At 39.5% G+C, this 25,444-nt stretch overlaps 1 protein-coding gene across 4 annotated transcripts in view; it reads right to left on the bottom strand.

Moving 5' to 3' along the window:
- The window catches only part of DYNC2H1 (dynein cytoplasmic 2 heavy chain 1), a 342,439-nt gene that overhangs the window by 166,539 nt on the left and 150,456 nt on the right, over positions 1–25,444 (bottom strand). For 3 of the 4 annotated variants that reach the window (XR_006193953.1, XR_006193954.1, XM_042906646.1), the window contains exons 66-73: positions 23,808–23,971; positions 22,204–22,323; positions 21,540–21,674; positions 19,808–19,951; positions 17,126–17,236; positions 8,868–8,933; positions 7,129–7,179; positions 6,298–6,375 (exon numbers count right to left, since the gene is read on the bottom strand). Coding sequence is in view for 2 of the 4 variants with exons in the window: in XM_042906646.1 (XP_042762580.1) it covers positions 6,298–6,375; positions 7,129–7,179; positions 8,868–8,933; positions 17,126–17,236; positions 19,808–19,951; positions 21,540–21,674; positions 22,204–22,323; positions 23,808–23,971 (869 nt within the window). In the remaining 2 variants the exon portion in view is untranslated. The remainder of the gene's footprint in view (positions 1–6,297; positions 6,376–7,128; positions 7,180–8,867; positions 8,934–17,125; positions 17,237–19,807; positions 19,952–21,539; positions 21,675–22,203; positions 22,324–23,807; positions 23,972–25,444) is intronic. The other variant, XM_042906647.1, reaches the window with a different exon arrangement.

Below are 25,444 nucleotides of genomic sequence, written 5' to 3'. Positions count from 1 at the left end.
TATGTATTACTAAAAAGGCAAATGGAAACTAATTATTGATAGATGCTTATCAGTTGTTTTCCCCTTTATATTGGCTTATCTAATTATTTCTAGATCAGAAATAGTATGATTAGGGCCGCCGGGGTGGCTCAGTCGGTTAGGCGTCTGACTTCAGCTCAGGTCATGATCTCACAGTTCGTGCGTTCGAGCCCCACATTGGGCTCTGTGCTGACAGCTCGGAGCCTGGAGCCTGCTCCAGATGCTGCGTCTCCCTTTCTCTCTGCCCCTCCCTCGCTCACGCTCCGTCTTTCTCTCTCTCTCTCTCTCTCTCAAAACTAAGTAAACATTAAAAAAAAACAGTATGGTTAGACTTATCCAATCCAGAATTAGATAAAATTCGACATTTCCAAAGTAGTATCAGCTCAATATCTGCAAGTTAACAAATCTTTTCTTGACATAAAAACATTTGTACTTATCTATCTCCACCTTGTGGAGAAAGGAATCCTTTGTTAAAAACCAGTACATTTTTTACTGAGTCCTGACGGACATGTCCACGGGCACGTTAAGCACCACAACAGAGTTCTACAAGAGATTATAAAAATATGCTGAATTTCACATCAACATCAAATCCTGAATAGAACATGGCTTTTCTAAACCACATTCATTTATGCTGCACTCATGAGCACGTTGCTTCCTTTGCCTCTAGATGTTCTAAATTTCTACTTATTAATGTCTACACAAAAGTCCTCATAAATTTCTACTGAGCGTTCAATATTCTCCTTAAACAATTATCATCTCTCAGGGATGTTCTTCAACATATTCATTTCCTTCTACCTCAAATAGTATTCTCTCTTCCAAACTTTGTTTTTAATCTTTTTCAGCCTTCTTTGTGGTATAATTGACGAAATAGTACCTATTTGAGTGCTCTGATAAGCATTTATTTACACTGCAATAATTACCACAATGAAACAAATTCACATTAACTCAAAAGTTACCATTTTTTGTAATAAGAACACTCAAAATCCACTCTTAGTAAACTTAAAGTATACAATATGGTACTGTTCCATAGAGCCACCATGTTACATTAGATTCTCTAGAACTTACTCACCTTATAGTCAAACATTTGTACCCAGTGTCCAACTTCTCTCCCCATTTCACACAACCCCCAGCTCCATTCTGTGGAATGGCAGCCTCCATTCTCCTCTCAGCTTTACTTAGTTCACGTTTTTATGGATGAATAATATTCTATTACAGAGGGATAGATCACATTCTCTTTATCCGTTCATCCACTGATAGACATGTAGGTTGTTACAACACACTAAAACCTTGGTGTGCGAGGAACTTGTTCTGTCAGTGTTCCACAAGATGAGGAAACTTTTCTAATAAATTTTAACTTGATAAATGAGCGATGTCTTGCAATATGAGTAGTATGTGATGCCCAATGTCACAACTGAGCCAATGGTCCTTGAAGTTCGCTTGGATATACAAGCGCTCTGGATTACAAGCAAGTTTCCAGAACAAATTATGCTAACAAACCAAGATTTTACTGTATATGTTGGTTGCTCTAAATAATGCTGCAATAAACATGGGAGTACAGATATCTCAGACACCTATTTCCTTTCCTTTGGATTTACACCCAGAAGTAGCAGTGCTAGATCACATGGTAGTTCTATTTTTAATTTTTTTGAGGAATCTCCACACTGTGTTTCATAATGGCTGCACCATTTTCTATTCTCACCAACAGTGCACGGTTTCCCTTTCCTCCACAACCCGGCCATTGCTGGTTATCTCTTGTCTTTCCAGTTATAGCCATCCTAATAGTCATGAATTAATAATACCTCATTGTGGTTTTTATTTGCATTTCCCTAATGACTAATGACATTGAACACCTTTTTATATACCTGTCGGCCATTTGTGTGTCTTCTTTAGAAAAATGTCTATTCAGGTCCTTTGTCCATTAAAAAAAAAAATTTTTTTTTTTTTTTTTAGTACAGTTGACACACAATATCACGTTACTTTCAGAGAGACAACACAGTGATTCAGCATGTATAAACTATGCCACGTTCACAAGTATAACAACCGTCTGTCACCATACAGCGCTATTACAATACCACTGACCACATTCCCTCTGCTGTGCCTTCTATTCCCGTGACGTATTCATTCCACAACTGGAAGCCTGTACCTCCTTCTCCCCTTCACCCACTTTGCCCATCCCCACCCCTGGCAAGCTCTCTTCCAATTATCAACAGTGGGCTACAAGAACAGAAATGTAAATCTGTAGAGATGGAGAATTTTTATGGAAAATAATGGCAAATTGGGAAGATCTGTATCTGCAGGGCTAGAATGTCACATAAAATAAACATAAACCAAGTACTTAAGGATGTTTCATCCAAAGAGTCGTATTCATATGTAATTAACCCACGATAGTGCCCAAATTTCATCATTTAAGTTAACTAAAATTAAATTTATACAGCATAAAATTAAATACATTGCAATTTAATTATTTTTAATAAGTGATCTAAACCTATTAGGACAACACTTGATGGCGGTCCATTAAATTTAGTTGCAATTAGTGTGTAAGGGCCTACCGCTACCAATTTAGGCTACACATTCTATAATCGTTATGGATTTGGCCAGGAATTAGAGCCGGCTACACTGCAGTTAGGAAGCCCTCTGGCTTCACATCACCCGGGGTGGAGCTCTGGTTCGGTGCCACCACAGCACAAGTATTTGTCCTACTCTCCACTGTGTAGGTTCACCAAGTACCGTCTCTATGTGTTACGCAACATGTATTTGTCACTACACTGGCACTATGCTCACCAGTACGGACGCTAAATAAATGATTAATGAAACAGTTAGTGATAATAAAGCAGAATCCATTTACTTTATTCAACAAATATTTATGAAGGAAAGGCAAGAAAGAATGGCGGTGAAAAGCCCAGACTCTGCATCAAGGAGCCCAACTTCAAATCCTGACTCTACTTTCTAAGTGACCATAAGCAAGTGATTGCACTGCTCTGTGTCTACTTTGCTCATCTGTTAAACGAGGACAGGATTGTGAGGATGTTGAAAATATCTACCGAGGGGATCTGTTTTCAAATTCTTCATAATGCTTTCAACAGCGAGTCCCCAATAAATGCAAACTATTCTAACTGTTGGCACCATGTGCCACTGAGACCTTACAAGGGTTGCGAAGAGCAGGGAAGGAAAGAAGGAAGAGCAACGCATGCATATACTTTGAGAGCAGTCTTTCTTTCGTTCCCCACAAAATACCACTGAGGCTGCGTAAACAACATAGGGACTGTCGGGATGTGGGCTTCCGAGCTGCTGTTTCTTCGGCTCGCCCGCATACTTGGCCCCCACTTCCCACTCCGGAATAGAGAAGCGGGAGGGATGGAGGACGAAGGATGGGAAGTGGGGGGAGACAGAGACAAAGAAACACTGCAGTTGGAAAATTCAGGCATCGACTACAGTGTCAGGTGAATGCCTTGATGGAAATCATAGTGCAAACTTCCCACCTGTCTGTCTGCCTGTCTGTCTTGGGTAAACCGTTAGCCTCTCCACACCTTGCTTTCCTCTCGTCTAGGCTGCTGTGATGATAACATGAGATAATGTGTGTACAGTATTTAATATGATGTTTGGCACGTAACACGCCCTCCAATAGATGTGTGAGATTAAAAAGAAACCTTAGGTTCCTTCACTGAACTCGCTACTAGTGGTTCTCATTTCTCATCTGTAAAAAGAATTTAATAATACCCGTCTCTCAGGGTTGGTATGATAATCGCATAATTCATGTTGACTCACATAAGTCATACTCATAAGATACTCATAACTCATAAGCTAATTCATGTACACCTGAAAACAAGATTATGCTCTATGTTAACTAACTGGAATTTAAATAAAAACTTAAAAAAATAAATGAGATAATCCACTTAAAACGTTTTGTAAATGCGGTGCCTGGGTGGCTCAGTTGGTTTAGCGTCCGACTTCAGCTCAGTTAAAGCACCTGACTTCAGCTAAAACCCATGATCTTACAGTTCATGGGTTCAAGCCCTGCATCGGGCTCTGTGCTGACAGCTCAGAGCCTGGAGCCTGCTTCAGATTCTGTGTGTGTGTCTCTCTCTCTCTGCCCCTCCCCTGCTTATACTCTGTCTCAAAAATAAATAAACATTAAAATTTTTTAAGTGTTTTGTAAACTAAAATGATAATAAAACATTAATGTGTACTATAACCTTCTCTGAATATGAAAGTTACTTTCCTAAAAGTTTTGGATTCCTTTATTTAAACAGAAATGAGTGGGTTAAAAAAAGAAAAGCAAGAAACATCACTACAATTTTTAGTTTAAAAATGTAAGATTTTTTTCCCCCAAATGTGATAATATTATCTGTACCATGCCAATTATTATTTTTTTCCGTTAGGAGTTCATGTGATAGTTCAGAAATCCTGCTCAATAATCTATAATTCCCTTTAAATTGTCTCTATTTTTCACCATTTGCAGCAACGTGGATGGAAGTGGAAGGTTTTATGGTGAGTGAAATAAATCAGTCAGAGAAGAACAGATATCATGTTTTCACTCATGTGGATCTTGAGAAGCTCAACAGATGAACATGGGGGAGGAGAAGGGAAAAAAATAGTTACAAACAGAGAGGGAGGGAGGTAAACCATAAGAGACTCTTAAATACAGAGAAGAGACTGAGGGTTGATTGGGCGGGGGGTGGAGAAGAAAATGGGTGATGGGCACTGAGGAGGGCATCTGTTGGGATGAGCACTGGGTGTCATATGGAAGCCAATTTGACAATAAATTGTATTCATAAAAAGAATAAAAACATTGTCACTATTTTTCTTTTTTTGCATTCTATTATAATTGTGTCGTCAAAGTCCCGGGAAGAAGGAACCAAGACTTCTCTTTTATTTTATATTTAATTATTTTGAGAGCATGAGCAGAGACAGAGACTCCCAAGCAGGCTCCGTGCTATCTGTGCAGAGCCTGACGCAGGGCTCAAACTCAAGAAACCTCAAGATCATGACCTGAGCCAAAATCAAGAGTCAGACACAGAAGTGACGGAGCCGCCCCAGCACCCCATCCAAGACCTTCAGACATCCATGCCCTTCGTTCTCAGTCAGTAGTTCATGCACACTTAATAAACATCTAACCCAGGGAACTACATGAACAATGCAAAATTTACCTCACCTCTTTCGTCATCAGTTTGTCTACTCGTAACCTCACTTTGTTCAACCAAAGAAAGTGTGTAACAGAAACTACGCATTTGGCACATAGTGGGCGCAAGCTGAATAATCAAAGGAAGGCAGGAGTCAAGTTTGGCCTGAACGCTGGGGACAGAAAGTGTAATAAGGCCTGGATCCTAATCTCCACGGACTTACAACCTAGGAGAAGAGGCAGACACACCAAATCGTCTGAATCAGTATGACAGGTGCTACGATACGGCAACATTCAAGATACACACTACGAGAAAAGACAGAAGGAAGAAATGAGGCAAAAAGTCACATAGAAAGTAGTACTTTAGGTACGTCCTAAAATGTTAAATAGACGTTTTACGGGTAAAAAAGGTCAGAGGGCATTCCAGGCAGAGGGAGTAACAGGACCAGTAAGTGCAGGAAACAGTGAGAGGATGGACTGGAAATAAAACTGAGGAGGTGGGCAGGGAGCGGATCATGGAGCATCTTATCCTTTATGCAAATGACTGTGGACTCTGCCCTGTGGGTGACAAGAAACCGTTAAGAGGTGTGAAACACCGCATGCACTGTATCGTAACTACACTTTAAAACTGAAAGGGTATAATAAAATAGAGAGGCATGAGAGCAGAAGGGGGGGCTCCACAGAGAAGCCCAGGTGAGTGGTGGGAGTCACAACTACGAGTGATGGCAAGAATGGAGAAGAGCTGAGGGTGACAGAGATTTCAAAGATGCATAAAAGCAAGAGAAACAGTTTGTATTCGAAACTCGTTTAAGCATCATACTGCATCTCATGACCAATCCCTAATTACTTTATAAATAAGACCTCCATGTACCATATTAGGGGGTCTTCAGTTTACTCCTCTTCATGCTCCCTGTGGGTACGCAGCACAGGACCCTGTACAATGGACACACCAAACGTGTGAGTGCTGAGTGGATGATTTAACTAAGGATTAAAGGACTAATCAGAACAGAATAATTCTCTGATATCCTCTGGCCCAGGGATTTTACGGCAGATTCACAGAAATATCGACACTGAGTATGGGTAGAGAGCACATAAAAATATAAACAGAAATAACTCAGCAGGGAAAGAGTTCTCGAACCCCCAGCATACACGTGACATACCTTTAGTGTTGCTACGGCCCAGCTCCTCTCCTGGTCTATCCACGACGGGAGCTGCTCGCGGATTCGCTGCTGAGAGTCCTTCGGTAAGAGCAGTTGTTTTTGTTGGTATATGTGGTAACATTCAGACTTAGAAAAATTAACAATTGACTAGCTAATTTTATGAACGCTATTTTGAAAAACTTGTTCTATACATTATTGTAACTTATTTTACAAGTCACCATTATAAAATTCCATATAACAAGGTACAGATAACCATTTACATAAATTTTGTACACATTCTCATGGTACATAATCTTTTAGAAAACTTAAGGGCATTTAATAAAAAACTGCCATAAATTTACATTATTTTTAACAGTGTCTTGCATTTTAGACATAATCTAGATTTTGCATTACACTTCGGGTATGTTAATTTGGAGACAAATATTATCCCCTGACATGTTCAAATAGAAAATTAGTAGAGAAGAAGCTAAACTTGCATGAAGTGATCAAGAATTAAAAAAAAAATTTTTTTACACTTCCAATTGTATGAGAATTTTCCTTGTTTTAATACAAAATTCTATTTTCTTAGGATTATAAAAGTGTTCTTGGAATAAAACATATACACTAAGAAACTAATATGGTTTCTTAGTATTTAATTAGTATTATTCTCATAAGAATATATGTCTTTGTATAGACTACCCTTCATAGTAAGGTAGTAGAGGCAAGGACATATTCCTCTAATTAAAATATAATTTCAACAGTATTTTAAAATTCTTCTGGAGCAAACAGTATTTCATGAAGGCAAAGCTAGAACTATTTTCCCTAAGAGTGACATAAGTTTTTTTTACTTACAGCTTTCCGCAACATGTCTCCAACAACCACACCTGTAAACGTATCCCATTCCTAACGAATAAAAACAGAAATAATACAAAAAAATAGACAAATACTAACCAGGTCACAGAATTTTCTTAATTTCCCTATAAGACGGCTTACAATGCAGCTCTCTAAGGACATGGAAAAAAATAAAACTCATTTCACATCTCCTACTCCTGGTACAACATTACCATCTAGAATCTGTTTGTGTACCAACAACATAAAACATTTGTACAAAAACTGCTACAAACAATTGTACTGAAGGAAGAAGTACACCTACATTGCGTGTGTGTGTATGTGTATGTGTGTGTGTGCGCACGTAGGTATATGGGTCTCAACATCTGAAAGTATACAATGTCACGTTCAATTATCATTTGTCACTACCCATTAATCTGTCCTATTACGTGTGAATTTTTACTAACAGAAAAGCGTAAGTTGCACCAAAAATTTAAAAATTGTCTATGCTGGGGAAAAATAGAGGAAAGTACATCCATTAACTCATCTTTTCCAACAGATTGAGAGAAGACTGCCATCATTCATTTTTTTTTTAAATTAATCCACAGAATCACAACCGACCCAGTGTGACATCATCTAGCCCTCCAAGAAAATCTCCGTCTTCACCCTGAGCCCTTCTCAATCAGATAGTAATAGGCACTAGCATATTATTGTTACACACTGGTCAGCAAATAAGGAAAAAACATATTAAGATTTGAGGGCAAAAAGAAAAAAACAAAATTATTTCCTGCCTCCACACTCCGGGACCACTCAATTCTTTCACTGAAAGTATAGTCAATAGAATAGGGATGATTACTATTCCTCTACGTGAGAGAAAAATGTTCTCCTCTCCCAATTCCTATTTATACTCCAAGAGGGAAAACTAGGACAGTAAGTCTTCTTACACAGTGTGGAACATATGTTGGTGAAACACGTTATACAGGAGGAAGGAACGGCATCAAATAAAAGGAGTCCAACAAATTCAGGAGAAAGAACACAAGTCCCCAGAGCGTGGGGAACAGTCTGCAGGAAGTAGCCAAATAAGGGGAATCCGGGACATAAACCAAGTCTGACCGAGTGGAGTGAGAGGTTCCGAGGTCACAGGTGCGCTGTCCACACACTGTCCCCGCTCCTCCCCACCCCCGGCCACTGTGCTCTCTCTCGTGGACAATAATGGCAGAGTAACAAAAAAATCACCTACGTATAATCTCCTTAAACATGAGCTCACCAGAGATGGATTAGTTACCTCTAACCTGAAGGAGGCTCAAGTTGGAGTGAGTTCCATGGCAGACGAGAAAGAAAGTTACAAAGAAAATAAATAATACATAAAATGATGAACAGAAAGCTTCAGGCTACGAGAAGCTACTGCAAAGTGCCCACCCTCTTGCTTCACCTGCTGACTCAGAGCAAGTCGGGGAGGGTAATAAATAATGTAGCCGTCTATCCACACTGTGTCACATTCCTATGTGCCTGCATGAGGACAAGAAGCGGACGTGGCTCAGAAAGATGAGCGACTCGAGTTTATTTCTCTGCCTCTCGTCACTTCAGAACACTGGGCTCATCCAGAGGGGAGGACAAGCAGGAACCAGCATTTTTAAATGTCTAACTTAGTTAAAACTTCATAGGTTGATACACAATTTCCAGACTAAAGTTATTTCTAATCTAACCATGAACCTTACAAACTCTACGTAACTCTTATATTTTCCTCCTTTATTTCCACTTACATTTTCTTGAAAAAGTTCCGGATGCATGCCCCGAACGAAGTGCAGCGCGAACATCAACTGGTCAGCCTGAAAAGAATAAGAAATGTTACCGCGCTGTTTCTACATTTGTGTGTTTGGAAAAGCACAGTCCTGACATTTCAGCTCAGTGTTCTATTTTTAAATTGCCCACTTTTATCAATAGAAGAAATGACTACTGAGATGGTACCTACACAAGGCACTTCTGAGTCAGGGGTGGGAAGGACACAGGAAGTACCCAACATTCTAGACAAAATGCTACAGATGAAGCGTCACGTACATCTCATCAAAAAAGGTTTATTTAACTAGCTGAAACCCAATTGCGAGGTCTGAATTGGTCACTACTAATAAGATCAACCTCCTGCATTAATAATCTTCAATGTGTCCTGTGTATGTTTACATGATCCAGAACATTCTATATGCCCGTGAATCAAAACATTTCTAGAAATTTATGCAAAGGGATGATAAATGTATTCATAGGATATTTACTGCAAGATTTTTTATTATAGAGGAAAAACTCCAACAACCTAAATGTTCCAAGGTGATCATAAATAATATTCAAATCAAAATATACAGCATAGCCCATATTGTGGAAGGAGGGGCAATATGTTTATATAATCATATATGGACACATGTCTGCAAAAAGAATTGGAAAAATGACATCACCTTTTATCAGTAATTTATTTTTACAACTACATGTCATTTTTGGTTCCTTCTTTTTTCTGACGTGTATATTATAAATTTTCTAAAGTAAGCTTAGCTCACTTCTGTTAAAAAAAAATCTACCCAAGCATCTTTCCCACCAGTTTATAATGTAAGCATTTAAAAACAATTTTTTTTAATATTTATTTTTGAGAGAGAGAGAGAGAGAGAGAGAGAGAGAGAGACAGACAGACAGACCAAGCAGGGGAGGGGCAGAGAGAGGGAGACACAGAATCCGAAGCAGGCTCCAGGCTGAGCTGTCAGCACAGAGCCTGACGCAGGGCTCGAACCCATGAACCGTGAGATTGTGACCTGAGCCGAAGGTGGGCACTCAACTGACTGAGCAACCCAAGCGCCCCTGTAATGTAAGCATTTTATGAAAAGGGTCTCCTGCAGTATAATAATACTTTATATTTAATATGGGTATATGATTGTAAGCCTACAAATAAGAGATAACTATAAAGACATGAAGATGTGGGGGTGTCTGGTGGCTCCGTCGGTTGTCAGCTGTGCTGGCAGCTCCGAGCCTGGAGCCTGCTTCCGATTCTGTGCCTCCCTCTCTCCCTGCCCCTCACCTGCTCATGCTCCGTCTCTGTCTCAAAAATAAATATTACAAAAAAAATTTAAAGACATGACGATGCAATAATATGCAGAAGATACATTTGTCACAAAAAGATGCTCTTATAAATCCTACCAGCAAGTGACATCCTCACCTGCAAGAGAATCACCCCTCTACTGGAAAGATTCAGTGCCTCAAATCATACAATATAAAAGCACAGTTTATTTCATAAAAGTACATGCTGTGTATGTATATGCAGCAAGTAGTCAGTAAATACCTATTAAGTGAATAAATAAAAAGCATGTGTTCACAACCATAACATAGCTAATGACTTAAAAAAATTTCTCCAAATAGAAAAACTTTGGGCAGATGGCCATCACTCAGATGATGGGAAAAGAGTTACAACCAACTAGCATGTGTAGGAAACAACTACATGTGACTTTAAAAATATAAAAAGCAAGACCTGTCATTTGGGGAGATGTGGAGTGTTCTTAGGTATGAGAAAGTAAGAATTCAGGTGTGGGGTTGGCTGACTGGGGACTGGCTGGATAAGATGCTTATTTTATAAATTAATGCATGTTTAAAATGATTACCACAGCATCCCTCATCGAAGGTAGATAACGATTAAGATAAAAATAAGACAATACATGTACTACTTTGAAGGCTTTATCACTTAATAACACACTTAATTCTCTACTCCAGAGATATACACACACAAATTCACACCCAGTACTACTACCCTTACCCCGCCACTGCTTCCTCTGACCTGAGGAAGAATGCGGTCTCTGTCTCTAGGGTTAGTACAAAGACGGCAGGGCCCTGGCACTCTAGGGTTCTCAGATCAGGCGCTGGGTTCAGCGAGCTGACAGTTAATTCCATCACTGAGGCCAAACTCCAAAACACTGGCAAAGAATAGCCACATAACACAGAGTCAACAAACGGGTAGTGGCAGTTCCCCTTCTTCCCTGTGTTCTGGAGACAGAAGACTTCCCAGCCTGAGGGATGAGCACACAATCGTAGCTGAGCCTCTCCCATCACATCCCCCACAGATAACGGCACGGGAACTACGACAGGCTAACCCGGACCTTCATCGCCTTCCCAAACTGGAGGCGGCAGAAGCCGTTTCTGGCAGCTGGTTGACAGCTATACCAAGGAATCCTTTCAGCCCCAGGGATTTAAGAACAACGTTATAATAAAAAACAATTATGACTCGAGAATACACCTAAAAATACAATTTACTGAGAGACAAGAGGACACATTATTTCCAAATAAACCGGGGTCAAATTAAGAATGTACAAATCAAGCTTACGGATTTTCTGGATATTTGCTTCAAACAATAACCAAAACAACAACAAAAAAACCCTGTCATCATCCAGAGTTGAGAAATTACTTTGTACCTCTGACGTCCTTGATCTACACTGCTTTTCAGACCAAAAAATTTCAGTATTTTATTTACTTATTTCCTGATTTCGAGAAAGAGCGAGCAAGTGAGCTGTGGAGAGGAGACAGAGGAGAGAGGAGAGAGGAGAGAGGAGAGAGGAGAGAGGAGAGAGGAGAGAGGAGAGAGGAGAGAGGAGAGAGGAGAGAGGAGAGAGGAGAGAGGAGAGAGAGAGAATCTTAAGCAGGCTCCGCATTCAGCATGAAGCCCAACACGGGGTCAGTCCCACAACCCTGGGATCCTGACCTGAGCTGAAATCAAGAGTCAGAAACCAAGGGACTGCACCACCCAGGCGCCCCAATTTAGGTGTTTTAATTCAATGTCAACTCATCTCATTAGGCTTGGTTCTGTTAACAAAATTCTTTAGTATCATGGGGATATAAGCAAAATCTCAACTGATCATCGACACGAAGAAAAATCAGTAAGAGAAGGCAGAGGACTAGCGAGTATAAATCAGCCACATGGCATCCCATAAATTCCACCCTGGCATCACACACACCCCAGTGAATATGCAGGAAGGGTGAAACTGTTAGCACACGAGTAACATGGTAGAAGGGAGTCTTAAAGCCCACTTTAGGATGAGGTCAAGTGTTTCCAGACAGGATGATTTTGCTTGAACTGCACCCTGTTAGCCTTGAGTCTTCAGGCATCAAGCAGAATGGGCTTAAATCCCAGTTCCAACACCCTCCACACAGGAATAACCTACAGCACGGGTGCTAGCTCTGCATCTTGGTCTCCTCCTTTAGAGAATAGGATTGTCGTAGGAAGTGAGTAACAACGTATGTGAGGTGCTTCCCCGGTGCCTGGAACACGTAAGGTGACACACAGTTGCTACCTGCTTTACAGTCACCTGATGCACTACATACTACTGTACCAGAAAGGAAATTTATCTTAAAAATCTTCTATAAACCTCCTGATTCTCAGAGACTGAGAAACAGTAGCAAGAATAAGAAATCTATTCCTTTTATTTGTACTTGACACTATTCATCGCTTTCAAACAACTTCAAGGTAATGTGTAAAGTACCTGCTACCATATGAAGTCTTGCTTTAATTGAGCAAATACGTAGACAGCATAGAACCAAGCATAGGCAGGGGCACCTGGGGACTCAGTGGGTTCAGCACCCAACTCTTGATCTTGGCTCAGGTCATGATCTCAGGGTTTGTAAGACTGGGCCCTGTGTTGGCTCTGCACAGCGTGGAGCCTGCCTGGGATTCTGTCTCTGTCTCTCCCTCCCTCCCGCCCTCCCTCTCTCTCTCTCTCTCTCTCTCTCTGTCTCTCTCTCCCTCTCCCTCTCCCTCTCCCTGTCTCTCTCTCTCTCTCTCTCCCTCTCCCTCTCCCTGTCTCTCTCTGTCTCGCTCTCCCTCTCCCTGTCTCTTTCTTCTCAAAATAAATAAACTTAAAAAAAAAAAAAAAAAGAACCCAAGTACTCACAGTTGTGCTTGAGGTGGTAGGTCACACATTTTAGTTAACAATTCTATGCACATTCAACCCTACTTCCAGAAAATCTAAAGGGTTAGATGTAATACTAAAAGTTTCAAAATCTTCTAAGCAGAAGAAAATGATTCAAATTATCAGGGTTCATTTTAATAAAATGAAAGGCTATAAAATTTTTAAATATCCAATCAGAGAACTTCTACTTTTCTATTAAAAGACAACACATTTTGATAGAAAAAAAAATACCAGAATCCAAACTAAATGATTTGTAGGATAAATACAGTCAGGAAATGCCATTAATTTCCTTTTAAAGTGTAATATCCATTTGCATTTGAATCAGCTGGCAAATCCACTGGAGAGGAAGGCGAGGTGACCCGTCTTCCCTCACCGGCAGCCTCCCTGCATGCCAGTGCTCCGGTACGCCATGCTTCCACGAGGACAGGGACACGGCAAGAGCACATGCTCTCCAAACCTCCTCTGTGCTCTCATCCAGTACATGAGAAAATCACTTCACAGCCCAACAGCAACTTCCCTTACTTCGTATCTGTTCCAAATGACACAGTGAGAGGAAGAAAGGATACGTAAAGGCGCCAGCTTGTGCACAGTCCGACAGAACCACAAGTGTTGGGGAACTGAATATGCTACTTACCCGATAATTGTCCAAAATACTTGGGTTACTGAAATAAACGCTCTGATCTCTTGGACAAAAAGAATGACAGAGCCAATAGTCTGAACTGAAATTGCTAGACAGCCTTCTCCATTTGTTTTAGTTTATTACAAGCCTAAATTTTCTGCTACAAAACAAGTCAATCACTTTTTTGTTCCAGGTCAACTTGCTTTCACGTGGGTGTGATGTGAATACTAATAATCCCAGGCTCTGCTTCAAGGCTCTGGTGTTGCCACACCACTGTTGGCAACACAACAGCAACATCAGCATGAGGAAAAGGCAGTTTAATGTGAAGGTGGTTGCTAAAAATCCAAAAAGCTTTCACTAAATACGAAATCAGTTCCATCCTAAGTAAGATTATAATGCTAAATCTTCAAAAATGGACCTCATTGGTTTATAATTAATATGCTTTCTAATTGTCATTCACCACTGAAACTCCATGGAATGCTGAATTCATGTTGAATACATTTAACATTACTGACACAGAAATATGAACATTATAAAACATATTCCATCACCAATTAAAAACATATGTTAAGAATTATAGACGTTAGCTTTTAAAAAATGTTTTCAAGTGTTCACAATAGAAAAGTATGTCTCAAGATAGGCAATAACAAATTCCAGCTGGGCACTAAAATGTTAAGGATGTGCAGCCTTACAAGCTCTCCCCTAGTGCAATAAAACGTTGGCTTTAGCTTAACTTACACGTATTTTTAAAAGACAATGTGACTTAAAAGAAGTAACCCTAGCTAAACTTCACTTATATGTTACATCACTTTGGTACTCAACATTTACTGTATCTTCCCCTCCCTAATTACATTACAGAATATAGGACATAAAGATTTAAATCTCATCAGTAGATATAATGTATTACTAAAAATAAATAAGAATATATAAACTGAGGTGCAGATATATAGGTCAACAGTAAGAAATTCCCAATAAGCTACTATTTTTTGGAATGAGTAAGAAATTTTATATTATCTTTTGACTTAAACATTTTTCAGGAATAATATTTTATAGTCCATGTACTTCCATAAGGATTTTGGTGACACCTTGAAGTAAGTGTAGGTCCATAATACTTTCACAAAGTATTCACAATCACAAATCACATTTAGTGTAGAGGTTTTAAAAGAAAAGTGAAAAAGCACTAAATATATTACTAGAAGAAGAATCAAAATGAAACTCTGCAACCTTAATATATTCACTAGAAAATAAATATTAAAACTACATTAAAAAACTAATCATGGGGGCACCTGGGTGGCTCGGTCGGTTAAGTGTCTGACTTCGCTCAGGTCATGATCTCACGGTCCGTGAGTTCAAGCCCCGCGTCGGGCTCTGTGCTGGCCGCTCAGAGCCTGGAGCCTGTCTCAGATTCTGTGTCTCCCTCTCTCTCTGTCCCTCCCCTGTTCATGCTCTGTCTCTGTCTCAAAAATAAATAAATGTTAAAAAAATTAAAAAAAAAAAAAAACTAATCATGAAAATTCACTAACACAGAAATCAAAAAATAAATCCAATGATTAAAAAATAAAATATAGGGGCGCCTGGGTGGCGCAGTCGGTTAAGCGTCCGACTTCAGCCAGGTCACGATCTCGCGGTCCGTGAGTTCGAGCCCCGCGTCAGGCTCTGGGCTGATGGCTCGGAGCCTGGAGCCTGTTTCCGATTCTGTGTCTCCCTCTCTCTGACCCTCCCCCGTTCATGCTCTGTCTCTCTCTGTCCCAAAAATAAATAAAAAACGTTGAAAAAAAAAAAATTTAAAAAAATAAAAAATAAAAATAAAATAAAATATAAAACAATTACCATCAAGTAGATTTGTTCTGTAAAGCAAAGCCTATTCTTTAAAATACCAAGAAAACAAACAGATGGGGCAAATAAGGGAGGACGGTAAAAACAGACATTTAATAAAAATTCAGAGGAGGCAGGAAATATTTACAAACCATAACTTGACAAAAAATAGAAAGACTGATAACATCCAGGGTTGAAAAGGATGCAAGGAAGGAGAGACCTCAATCCACCAAGACAGTAGCAGATAAACTAGGATGAGCCACATTACAGAATACACACGCTCACTAAGAATAATGAGGTTAACATATTTATATTCATGGAAAGATCCTGAGGACCCGTTGCATGAGAAGAGAGGCAACAGAAGAAAACACCTACCAAGGAAAACTGAAAATGTCAGCTAGATGTACATGTGCACGTGAAGAGAAAGGACAGGGACCGTACGGAGCCGATTGAGCGTGGGACAGGCCAAGTCTAACGCAGCGACCGCAGGCAGGAGCGACCGAGCGTTTTCTCTATAGGTCCACCAAGTTGGAAACTCTTCAAGAAAATACGTTTCAGTTTGTGTACTAACAATTTTTAAGTATCATGTGAGCTAATATATCGTACACGTTAGAGACGTGAGATCAAGGATCGATGAAACTCTACTGCTGTGTCATCCTCAGACCTAGAACCCTAACATTTTAGTGACCAAACGGACTTTGACGTCATCTGCTTATAATTTGTCGTGTGTACAGGTTAAAACTCAGGGCCAAACAGGTGATTCTTTGAACGGCACCTAGAATACACATACACTGTACAGACACCTGAAGAGAAATCTCCACGGTTCTCATTAAGCAAAAACTCTGCAGAAATACCCAGCTATAACTCTCACCTTCCGTTAACAGCCCTTGACATTTGAAAGATTTATTGTTTCCAGTAAAGATCATCAACATTGTCACTCTAATCATAAAAATTACTATCCCTTTCTACAGAATGTAGTAACTAGATCTTTTTCAAGGTTTTCTGAGAATGCTGTATAACTGTGCCATAACAACTCTATTTCTCTCACTTGTCTTTACAAAGCCCTTCCTCAACATATCTCAACCAATACCCAAAAACTGACCCTTGAAAAAAACATCTTAAAGTAAAAAGCCTCTGTGTTTTCTACAACATTCATAATTTTCTAAAATATGTTCCATTTTCTACTCCTTGGGGCCCTTTTAATATGAAGATGTCTATGACATTCATGTCTCAGGATCAGGCATTAGTTCCAGGAAGAGAAACCAAGTTTGCCCCCAAGCAATTTCAAGAGAGATTTCTGATTGCAACAGCTGTGTAGACACAGTGCCACACAACAGTGCCATGACAAACGTGGTCCAAAATGTCAGCAGTGCTGAGGTGGAGAGACCCGAGCTAGGAGATGACTCATCACAAGGTCCTGCGGCAGCTACGGGCTCGTTCAGAAGGAAGGGAGATAACCCTCCACACTCGTCATTCTCCTACCACATCCCAGAAAGCCAGAAGACGCCCCACTTAGCAATGAATGTTACTCTGGGAAAATATCAGAAAGGCCGATTTCAATATGTTTCCAGTTGGGAAAGGATTCCACAATTTCACTGTAAGACTGTATTAAATACAAGTTCAGGTAGTATTTTATACATGAAAAAATAATATTTCTTACCTTAAACAGACAACGGCATATATATTCATAGACCATATGTTTTAATGAGCTGATAAGAGACTGGATTCTCCGTTCTGTACTTTCGGAATCCTGTAGATTACAATTTGAAAACTGAAAAACCATTAAAAAATTTATAAACAGTTAAATGATACCCCATAGTTTAATCACACTTATGAAATGTTCCTCCAGACTCAAAGCTGATTCTGGAATAATTATCTTTGTCAATCCACTTAAGGGACTAAATAATACAGGGACTAAATAATTATTTCCAATAATACAGTATGAATTGAATTTGACCATACCACTCTGATACCTAATGGCATTAAAAGTACTGCTTTCGTAGGGGTTAAACCCATTTCATTACTCACATTATAATTACCAATCAAGTCCTGAAACAGTGTGACCACAATTTTCTCATCCTCAATATAAGAACCTAAACGATTTTAAACCATGGTCTCCGTGTTAACTAACGATGAACACGAACACTGATGTTGATGCTGTTTAGAAATCATACCACCTGTAGTTTTTTTGTTTTTTTTTTATCTGTTTCTGTACTTCCATTGTACAGGATTGTCATGATTTGAAAAATACCACTAATTGTGATTTCCTTTGACTACTGAAGAGGAGAAGAAGGATGTCAAGGCTGGTCTTTCTCTAAGTGTCACGTGATTTTTCATGTCACCTCAGGGAGCATTTGCAGCCTACATGCCTTGAAAAGTTCAATTTTGGTATAATATTTGGGCTTAACTTCCTCCCTTCCTTGTGATTTTAATGGACAAGGAAAAAGCCCAGTAAAGTAATTTTAACAGTTTAGAGAAAGACATCCAGGATAAGCCGTACAATGTGTAAAATTGGTACAAAACTAATGAACCAGCACTCAGATCCATCAGACCTCGGTTTCGGGCCTTGTTAGCAGCATGTTCTGAGACAGCTCATTGTTTCTGGTTCACGTGGCAGACATCGTCTTCGTTTCACTATTAACAAAGGTCACATGTGAAATGGACCCCTGGATCCACTGAGAGACCCCACTACAAGATTTAATGCATTTCCAAGACACTGGAAATCAAGTTTTTTACTCTACATCTTCAAGATTCTATTGCTTTTTAAAGTAAATTCAAACACACACACACACACACACACACACACACACACACACACACACACATGCAGGTCAGTGGTATTTGATAACCATGCTATGGAAGAAGTGTGGTTACCGAGGAGACGCTGGGCTACACACTTCTGTAAGGAGCACAGAATAACCAATGTTCTCCTTGGGTTTAGTCAGAACTGCTAACCTAGTTACCAGTTCTCATACTAGTGAACTCATTTTTAATGTGAATATTTTTTGACTAAAGGATAAAGAAACATTTAAAACAAACCTATACTTGCATACTTTCTAAGTAATTTATGAGAAACTTTTAATGAAAAATTATTCAAAGATCTATATAATCCATTGTTGGTTAAGAGACTGAAAAGGACACTGTTGCTGCCTCAGTCTACTGCACCAATGGCACGTGCTTCCACAGGTAGGGAGATGGCAACTGTGTAACGGCTCACAAACGTGCACTTTTGTGCCAGTCATCCGTGTCTAGGGATTTACCCAGGGGAAAAACGAGAGAAGGAAAACAATGGAAAAGAGAAAAACCACAAGTTTCTATAGCTGTCTTAAAACATGGCCAGATTCTTTGTCACTCCTCCTGACCACGGGCAGGTTTGTGACAGCTTCCACCACACACAACACAGCACAAGGGATACCCACCCAGGGTCGGGTCGTGAAGGTTCTGCCTTACCGAGCAGAAGACACACGTTGGTCCCCCAGATGTCCCACCAGGAACGCACTGCTCCACACGGTGAGGAAGCCCAGCAGGGACAGTACATCAGTCAGCAGCCCTCCCACCAGCCCCAGGCACCAGACTCCCTGTCTCCCCCTCCAGTCCCACCTGAGGCCCCAAACATGGTGAAACAGAGATAAGCCATCTCTGCTCCGCCCTGACCAAATTCCCCACAGGATCCACGAGCGGAAGAAAAACACCACCAAGACTGGGGTAATATGCTATTCAGCACAGATAAGCAGACAGTGTCCATACAGCACCTGGTTACACGAAGTACTGTGCAGCCTCACCGTTTCTCAAAAAGACCGCAGGTTCCTATATATGACGTGAAAGTTGTCTGTGATATACTGACACTTACTTTCAAGACCATGTGATACCTGTGGGTTAAAACAACCTATATCCATTCACGTTCCCTTCCTTCTACGAGCACATACACTTGTTACGTAGCATACACTTCTGCAGCCCCGATAACTAGAACAAACCCTGGAATGTAGCAAAGCCTCAAACGACGAACGTGTACGATGAAATGTTCAATGTTCTTTTCCCCAAGTGAGAAGATTATGTAGACAATTTCTCTTTCTACCATTTCTAATGATACTCTATTACATATTAATTTGTACTCAGAATTTAAAACATTTCCATTCAAAGGACTGTCACACTGGGGTAGTTTGTAAGAACATAAAATACACTAAGGAGCCCGTTTCTTTAAATATGGCTTAAAATTGTTACGTGGGGTCTTCTAAAACGTAATTCTAAACAAGTTTTCTCAGGAAATTACTGTTACAAATTAAGTACCTAGAAAAGTGATCTCTCCTATTCAGTATCAGCTACGGGGCAAGCAAGAGTGTACCTGTTTGTTGTGCAGAGCCCGCTGGAATAGTCGGAGAAATGCAGCCAAACTGAAACGGTACATGTTGTTAATTTTGGCCAAGTCGGAGATGATGAAGAACATCTTGCTGGCACTCTCAGCCAGGGGAAGGTACGCATCCCGCTCCTGTGGACCACAGGTGGGGCAGGAAAACACCTCAGCAGTAGCGCCTTACTGCCACCCACAGACCGCCACACCCATGTGAGCCCGCCGCCAGACAACCAAAGAAGAGGACCAATTTTATAACAGGAACAATAGGGCCCAGTTTTTCTTATTTTTATAGAACAGAGGGCAATGTATTTAGATAATTATCTGCCTCTCCGATTAAAGTCGCCTACAGAGGTAGAAGTGGCTCACGGTGGATCGGAATGAGGACCACCAGCACCTACATTAGGGAAAGGGTACGAAGACAGGCCACACAGTTGTGATCAGAAATTAAGTGACAAGAGTGTACATTCCAAAAGAGAACCAGCGTAGTAATAAAAAGGGCACCGTGCTACAATCCCTGCAGGAGAGGAAAGTTACAGCTGTGAATCACATGTGTGTGCAGACGGATGGACCAGACAGTCTACAGGTGTCCACACCAAATACCAAAAAGCACCTAGCACTGTTGGACATAAACACAGAACAAGCCAGTGTCCACGGGGACCTTCGCTCTGACAGAAAGTAAAGGGTGATTAAATGGCCTCTAGGCTCTGAATGGGACTCTGAGGAGGTTCTCCATGGCACTGTTATTCTGATCCGAGCACCAGGATTACAAATACGGTATTAGTAAAATTATGTGTGTGACTCAGCAACGCCTGTTCAGAAAGAGAAGGTCAGAAAGTCCAAAACCCTTGTGTGGTAAGATCAGAAATGACAGGTGTAACATCTGCCGAGCTTAGCCCTGGGACAGAAAACGAGGTGGCTAGATGAGAATCGGGTTGTAAACCTGTTCGTGCTTTGGTTTCCAAAGAGCCCTTCCTATAAGAAAAGACTTAAAAAGTAACGATATGTAAAGGTACAATTTGAGCAAGGGCTGAAAAGTACTCCAAGGAAACGTGAAAAGGTCACTGAGATGACTGGCAAAGAATTAAAGGATGTCCCTGAGAGCTGTGGTCAGGCTGGAGCCTGGAGATTCACAGTCACATACATCTGTTTGGGGGTGTTTTTCCTCAAGCAAAGTTCAATCACTAGAAGGAAGGAGAAGACAGGATATATTTATGTTATGGATTTGGGTTAGAATTTGGCAAAAGGAACTATCAAAAGAATAAGCCAAAAAGCATTTTGAGCATTTACAAGAAAATAGTTCAGATCATCACAATCATGGGGTCCGAGATGAGTAGGGAAGAAAAATGTTGTTAGTGGAAAAAACACCTGAAAACTCTCAATTAATACATTAAACATGCTTTAATTTTAAAAAGCTCCAGGAATGGCAAAGTTGGCTATTTGTGAAACATTAATTTTCAACTTCAGTACAGACTAGAGCTGCAGAACGTGAACCAGTGTGATGCCAGAAATCAGCAGAAGGCAGCGGCGCGTATTATTGATGCCGCGGGCACCACACCAGCCCCTCTGGGGCAGCAAGGAGCACCCCCAAGGCTCCGGGGCTTTGAAGTGCTTTCTGTTTTGTAATCGTCATTCCCCTCAGGTCCTCATTCGACACTTTTTATCAGATTAACATAAAAGGTGAAGAAAACATGATAGAAGACCACAAAAGAAAGGAAATAATTACTTGGTCAAGAGAAATCTGGAGTCTGTAAGATTCTTTAAGTGACTCTTGAGTAAGTGCACTGCTTGCTTTCGTCTGATTCAGAGATTCAATCAAATCTTTATTTTCCAAAATATTCCCTTGAGATGTGGCAAGTGTCTGTAGCAAAAATTAACAAAATAACATGAATAGCGTTACACGTATTAAAATAAAAGAAGCCCATATTAGCTATCATTAATTTGATGGTTTTTATGAAACCTTACATTATTTTAAAAGAAATTCAACATTTTATAGTTTATAAGAATGGTACAGTAAATTATGATATACTACACGCATATGTATTAATTTTAGCAATCTAATAAAAACTACTTAAAGGTACAGAATAAATCATAATTTCATGCTGCATTTTAATGTCATTCGAAATTCAGAGCATGCAATAAATATTAGTGAAATAATGCAATAAAAAGACAGTAATACATAAAAATCACTTGTCTTACACATTACTATTACTCCTTAAGATCTTGTATCCCAAGATACCTACTTTTTTCTCTTTGAAGTCTGATTTTAAGATATATATTCACATCACTGACACAACCAAAAACATGCTGAAGGCACTGTTAAAAAATACTGTTAATTATATTCATTAAAAATGTAATATAAGAAAGTTTCCTGAATAACTATATCTTACCTCTAAAAGAGATTCCTCAAGCTTGGCTAACTGTATTTTCTTATCTTCTTCCTGTTGTAACAGTTTTGTTTTCTGTTCCTCTAGGTCAGGTTTCTCATGCTGAATAGTTAAAGCCAAAAGCTTAAAAAAAAAATTTTTGTTTTAAGTCAAAATTATTCTAGTGATGAAGTTCAAACAAAACAAACTTCCCACACACAGGTCTTATGTTTGACCAAATATCACAATAATTATTATATTATGTACCTCATTTGATTCTTTCGAGTTAAACATGAGACACTTCACAATTATTTCTGACCAGAAAAAGAGGCAAAATAGTTACACTGATCAATAAAGTATTAAATATTACAGGACACCTGTAAGAAATTGTATTACTTATCAATATGTAATTCTTAGTTCTAAACTTATAAAATTAGATTAAATATATAAAAAACATGGAAACTAGTTTTTTAATGGTAAGCATTCATATAAAGAAATTAAAAAATAACTTCCTTAAAAGACTGTGTCATCAAAATTGCAACGAGATACCATTTCAGGTCCACTAGGATGGCTACAATTAATAAGACAGATGTTGGCCAGATGGGGAGAAAGGAGAATCGTCACACACTGTTGGTGGAAAAGTAAAAGAGTGCGGTCACTTTGGAAAAGTTTGTCCTTCAAAATATTAGACACAGAGTTACCATAAACCCTCAAGTCCACTAAAAAAATAAAAACTTTTAAAAAAAATAAGTAAAAAACACTGAATTGTATACTTTAAATTGATGAATTGTATGATATGTGAATTGAATCTTAATAAAGTTATTCTTACAAAGCAACGTCGGGGCGCCTGAGTGGCTCAGTCGATTAAGCGTCCGACTTCGGCTCAGGTCATGATCTCATGGTTCATGGATTTGAGCCCTGAAACGGGCTCTGTGCTGTCAGTGTGGAATCAGTGTGGAACCTGCTTGGGATTCTCTCTCTCTCTGCCCCTACTCTACTCTCTCCCCCTCTCTCTGCCCCTACTCCGCTGATGCCCTCTGTCTAAAATAAACAAATAAACTTTAAAAAAGATTAACAAGTCAATAGGCACAATGTCTTTAAAAAGAGAGTGAGGAAGGAACTGTGTAAATAAAAGTCTAGATATAAAAACTCACTCTGAGATTCATAAAATATTCTGAAGTACAGTAAGTGATACACAGATGCAGGGAATTCAAAGAGGCCTATATTCTAGCGGGGAAAAAAGTCACATGAGGAATCAGACACCCTTGCTCCCCTAGCCAAATAAGTCAACGAAATGCAATTTTCACAGTGAAACCTCAGTTTACATCATTAAAAAAGAAAAAGTAGCTGATCTTAGTCTATGATCCTTCTTTCTCTCCAATTCCACTACACACGACGGAAACAGGCCATAAAACCAAAGGCAGCAGCTTGATGTTAACGACGAGTGTCTCACGCAAAGGATAAAGGAAACCCGAATGCTTTACTACTCTAACTCACAAATACATTTTCAAGGTGTTTCCAGAAGTTTACATGCTCATCAGCTTCTTGAGACAGACTCCAACAAGGAATCATGTATTCACAGAGCTACAGAAGATGTCCCAGGCAGCGCACCGCCCACCCGCACGCACCTGGCCTTGCAATCCACTTCTCGTGGTGGTGAAGTTAACCTCCGTAACTATGGCGGCTGCGTCCGGCGGGATGAAGGGGTTGGGGTTTCTTGTTGACAAGAAAAGGCGGAATTCTTCATTGTAGTCGATAATTTTGTCACCTATTTGTACCACGTAACGTGGCCCTATGTTTTAAAAATGAAATTATCAGTTGGCTTCAGTATTCTATCTTTTGCTACGTGACATTAAAAAGTATAATGTATATTTTCTGGTATTTCTAAATAGTTGGTAGTTTATAGGCTTTTCAGTAGAGTATGAAACAGCAACAGTTAGGCTACCCAAGAGACTATTAACCAGAATGCCCTATAAATCAGCTCTTATACAAATAGGGATAAACAATGATATCCATTATACACCATGTACGTGGAATGAATCAACAATTATACCATGACTTACAATTTTAATTTTACAACTAATTTATTTTTAAGAACAAAATACATGTTTTCAAAGATTTTCAAAGGTTAAGAAAAATACTGGACAGAATTTTTGAGAACCTCAGAATAGATTTAAATTTTTTACTTAAAAACTTCAAGTTAATATGAAAATAATTCAATGAGCACTTTATGGAGAATGATCTACCTATGTCCAAAAATCTATCAAAACAATGTTGAACCGGAGTCATTATCAGAGAAACCCAAATTTAAAAGACCAATGAAATACTTCTACATTCACTGGAATGGTTCAAGGTAATTTAAGCAGGATAAATGAAAAGAAAACCAGTCTGAAGGACATCATAATCAAACCACTGAAAACCAATGACCAAGAAAAATTCTAAAGCATCTAGAGAAAAATGACACTTCACTTACAAAAGAGCAAGAATAAACTCAGCAGGTGACCTCTCAACAGGAATGACATAAACTAGAAGACAAAGGAATAAAAACCCAAAAGTGCTTAAGAAAATAAAAACCAACCCCAAGTTCCATGTCAGGCAGAAAAAAAAATAAGTTTGTTTCCAGTGGACCTTCACTCAATGAAGCACAAAAGGAAACAGTTCAGACAGAAGACACATAACTGAGATGGGCACTAAGAGCACTCCCACCACCAGGAGCACCGGCTGACAGCCAACGGGTAGAGTGCGGAGTCAGGACATCGCAGTCTGACGCTAACACAACACTGGATGTTAACTACACTGGATGTAAAATGTAGAAAAAGAAAAACAACCTCGCTGGAAACAAGATAATGAAATGCTGGCAGAATTTCAGAGAAGTAGAAAGGATAAATGTGTGGACGTACGGACTTGAAGAACAATAATTATCACGTGGGCCATAGAGATAATGCAAAGACAGACAGGGGATACGTGGCGTTAAAGTGCAAAGGAGAGAAGTGGCGAAGTATTTATTTGTATTAAAATGGTAAGTCCAAGATATATATTGTTATATGCAGGATGACCATTAAAAATATACAGAAAATGTTTTAACAACAAAAAAAAATCACGTCAATTAGAAAACTGTATCAGGTATTCTATGACAAGGTCAGCTGCATTGACTTACATGACAAATATTAGGGCAGCGTGGTGACTGAAGATGCAAAACCAAACGACAAACTGCTAATGAGAGGCACCCTTTAGAAACAAGACCAACAGAAAATTGAAAGTAAAA

This window comes from Panthera leo, chromosome D1 (genome assembly GCF_018350215.1).
Source record: "Panthera leo isolate Ple1 chromosome D1, P.leo_Ple1_pat1.1, whole genome shotgun sequence".
NCBI lineage: Eukaryota > Metazoa > Chordata > Mammalia > Carnivora > Felidae > Panthera > Panthera leo.
This window is presented reverse-complemented; position numbering and strand designations above follow the sequence as displayed.